The sequence below is a fragment of the Petaurus breviceps genome, unplaced genomic scaffold (assembly GCF_028583685.1).
Source record: "Petaurus breviceps papuanus isolate PSGF00001 unplaced genomic scaffold, PetGlider_PUasm1.0 189, whole genome shotgun sequence".
NCBI lineage: Eukaryota > Metazoa > Chordata > Mammalia > Diprotodontia > Petauridae > Petaurus > Petaurus breviceps.
This window is the reverse complement of record NW_027185809.1, coordinates 35,391,164-35,395,447: the sequence shown is the minus strand read 5'-3', so window position 1 is coordinate 35,395,447 and position 4,284 is coordinate 35,391,164. Positions and strand designations below refer to the sequence as shown.

Below are 4,284 nucleotides of genomic sequence, written 5' to 3'. Positions count from 1 at the left end.
GTAAGGCACAAGAATAATCTATTTCTTTGTTCTTTTTAAATTTTCCTTTTTCAAATTAACAAGTCTTTAATTTTTTTTCTTCCTTCCCACCTTCCTTACAGAAGCCCCTGACAGAATAGTCTGATTCTCACCCCTTTAAAAAAAATCCAAAAATGGGATGGCTAGGTGGCAAAGTGAATAGAGCACCAGTCCTGGAGTCAGGAGGACCTGAGTTCAAATCTAGCCCCACACACTTAACACTTACTAGCTGTGCAACCTTGGACAAGTCACTTAACTCCAATTGCCCTGCCTTCCCTCCTCCAAAAAGCAAAAGAAAAAATCCACAAATGAGGAAGCTGAGGGTCAGGTTTCCTTAGGTAAAATGACTTATCCATGGGTCACCTCATCATTAATGGGCAGAGTGGGCGATGAACTGTGAAACAATGCCAGTTCTCTGCTACTCATGGGAGAGACAGTGGCCCATAGTACCAGGGACCTTGGAAAAGGCAGCTGGATGCTGCAATGTGGGTGGGGCCAATGTACCCAGGTAAAAGAGTGAAGAGTCCTAAATTCTCTTAGTTCTAATGCACCAGGACAACTTCTTCTGAGTGGAAATGGAGAATCCCATACAGTGAGCAATTAGAAATGGATGAAGAAAGATTCCAGGCACATGGCATCTCACTACCATAATAGGTCACAGTACAGGACTGAAGCTTACCTGTAGTCTACTATCCCTGTTTCATATGGGTCTAGTTTCTTGATTAATTCTCTGATTTGGATTCTGTTCAAAGGAACCTTCGTTTGCTACAGAAGCAGAAGGAAGAAGAAAGCCGTGTTAGCCAAGTTCCCCAAAGCCACCTTGTGTTCTTTTCTCAGAGTCACTTCTCACCACTCAGGTAGGCAGACCTTTGTTGAAATGGGAATGGAGCCCTTGGAGGACAGTGAAATTGGTGACCAACCCAAAACAAAGCTCATCATGGAATTAAGGGTATAGAAGAACTCTCATTTGCTGTGTTTAATGGCCAAGTCCATGATGGAAGGGTCCACAAGGATTAGATGGAGTCCACAGTAGGCAAAATTCTGGGGAAGGTCAAGTTTGTTTTCCATGCCCCTATCCTGTCTCTCTTTCAAAGTCCTTCAGTCCCTTTTATTTTTCTTCTTTCCTTCCAAAAGGGGAGTCTCTCATTAGAGAATCCCACCCCAGCTATCCTTCTCCTTACTTCTGTCTGTTCCACCTCTTCCCATATCACCAACAATACTTACCTTGCCTTTGGTCTGTGCTCTTACTATGGTGTTAATGGTTGATGAAAATTTGTGTTTTACCTGCCCAGATATCATTTATATTTTAATAGGATCTTCTCTAACTTGACCCAAAGAAGTGATTAATGAAGAAATTTCAGACATTAAAGCAGGGCTATTAGAATTTGTGTGTGTGTGTTTGTGTGTGGTATATGTATATTTACATAAACTACAAATAGTACATTTTTTTTTGTTCAGTTGTATCCAACTCTCTTTGACTCTATTTGGGGTTTTCTTGGCAAAGATATTGGAGTTGTCTGCCATTTCCTTCTCCAGCTCATTTTACAGATGGGGAAATTGAGGCAAACATTGTTAAATGACTTGACCAGGGTCACATAGCCAGTAAGAGTTTGAGGCCAGATTTGAACTCAGGATGATGGGTCTTCCTAATTCCAGTCCTGACACTCTATCTACCGCACCACCTAGATGCCCTAATACATACATGCATATATATGTATATACTACATATCTATATATACACACACATATATAGTATGTGTATGTACTATGTACATACATATATAGTATATGTATGTGCACATATATATATCTGATAGAGTTTTATCCTTTAAGGAGCTATTTACTATATTACTCTGAGATTTGTGTAAATGGATAAAGTGTTTATTTACACAAACACACAAATGTATGCATGAATATGTTTGAATATATATGGGATAAATATATGCATACATATGAATGTGTATATGTTTGTTTATATGTATTCATGTGTGTGACCTTTGTGTGGATCTACACAGATCTACGAATGAGACATTTGGGCCACACCCACACTTGTGCACGTATTCATACACAAACATATATAACATCCCAAATGTCTCAGTGAAGTATATACACACATACTTACTGAGACATATAGATATGTGTATATATAGATGTTTGGTATACTATATACACATATATGTTCTATTTGTGTATACATACACACTGCACATATACACGATTGCAAACAGACACTAAGATATACATGTGCATACATACACACATGTGTGTATATGCTGAGATGTTTGGGATGCTATATATACACACACGCACACATACATATATACTATTATACCTATATCTATGTGGACATATGTTTATGTGTATTGCACATACATGTATATGTGTGTAGTCCCAAACCGCTCAGTACAGTCTTAAGCTCTACACACACACATACACACATATACACATGCATACACATGTACACACACTGATGAAGAAGCAGGTAGCTCCTGAGAAACGCTTGGTTGTCTGGGTCAGAAAACTCAAAGGGTGGGAAACTTCCTCTAGGATGCTTGTTGGTAATACAACTTTTGGGATCTCTGAGTATTCTTCAGTGGTATGATCTCACATTTCCCAGATTAGAATCCTGTAAAGAAACACAGAGGCATACAAACACAGAGGTTGGATGTAGAGCCACACCATTGTCAAGGCTTTCCGAAACTCTGCCACAGGCATCTTTGTCGTTCCAAGATGATCTATGGTCTTCAAGAAATCAAAGACTGTAGTTTTCTTCCTTTCCACATAAGCCTGAGAGAAGCAAGAAAAACCAATAATGAAAACATGACTAGACCATGGAACCCATCTTAAGCTACCACTTCACCTTAGACCTCTCCCAACAGAATGTAGTGATCCTGACATTTGGATTACTGAATGACAGACTCAGGCAGTGGTTTTGTAAAAGCTTGACTTGAGATGGTAAGCGTCTGTGCTCTTCAATTAAATAATCAATAATCATGTAGTAGGGAAAGCACTGAAAAGTTTAGGGATATTGGTTCTAGTCCCAGATGTAACATTAATTAATTAGCTCTGACTTTGGCAGAGTCATTTCACTTCAGTTTTGTCGTTTGCAAAATGAAGGGGTTGGTCTGGATTACCCTTGAAGTGTCTGCTGTCTCTGAAAATTCTGTGTTCCTGTGATTCCATGGAGGATTTATGTATATCTAGGACTGCCCTAGGGACTGTAGTCCACATTTACGCAGGGCTTTAAGGTTCACACGGTGAATTACATGCACACTCTCACTGAGCTTCACAACAACCCTGCGGGATGGGTGATATTATTATCCCCATTTTTCAGAAAAGGAAATCCAGAGAGGTTTAATGATTTGAGCAATATCACACAGCTGGAAGGGGTCACAAGTGAGTTATAAATGCAGATCACCTCAGTGCTACAAATTGCTTATAGGCTAGAGATAAATATATACACATGAAACAAATGGTTTTTTTTTTTTGCCTTTTGGAGGGCAATTGGGGTTAAGTAACTTGCCCAAGGTTACACGGCTAGTATTTTTGTGTGGGTGTGAAGTGTCTGAGGCCGGAACTGAACTCGGGTCCTCCTGACTCTGGGGCCAGCACTTTACTCACTGTGCCACCTAGCCACCCCACACATGAAACAATTAAAGAACAACAATAGATATTGTGTACATCATACATTCATATGTATTTATGCATATGTGTGTGGAAATATATGTGTGTATGTGTATAGACATATATGAGAGAGAGAGAGAGAGAAAAGGAGAGGGACAGAGGCAGAGAGGTAGAGAGAGAAAGAGGATAGAGACAGAAAGGCAGAGACAGACAGACAGAGAGAGATTATTGCTAGCAGATAGACTTAATAAAGACATGAATATGGAACAAGAGCAGAGGACTATGGCCCTGACAATTTTACCTGATTGCTCTAGGCTTATTTGCATGCCAATCAGAGAGCATTATGGGACCTGAGCTTCCTCACAGCTCCCATACTAAACCTAGGGGCTATTGTTGGGTATGGGTTCTGATATGGGTTTTGGTGAAACTAAAAGTAACAATCAGGGATTTAACAGTAGTTAAAAAGATTTAAAACACAACAATAACCCAAGCCAGATAGTTGACTGTTGTAGGTACCAGGAGAAAAATGTTCGAAAGAATAGACTTAATTTCAGTCTGGGGGCTTCTGTTGTTGGCCTTCCTGGGTCTGGCAGCTCATAACCCTCAGCAATGTACTAAAATAATTTTTAAAAGTGCTTTCTT

General features: G+C 39.7%; 1 protein-coding gene across 1 annotated transcript in view; it reads right to left on the bottom strand.

The window, feature by feature from the left end:
• Positions 1–608: 608 nt before the first annotated feature.
• LRRC74A (leucine rich repeat containing 74A) overlaps positions 609–4,284 on the bottom strand; it is a 50,431-nt gene continuing 46,755 nt past the window's right edge. Inside the window, exons 12-13 of the mRNA XM_069091706.1 lie at positions 2,698–2,805; positions 609–783 (exon numbers count right to left, since the gene is read on the bottom strand). Coding sequence (XP_068947807.1) covers positions 694–783; positions 2,698–2,805 — 198 coding nt within the window. The 3' untranslated portion in view covers positions 609–693. The remainder of the gene's footprint in view (positions 784–2,697; positions 2,806–4,284) is intronic.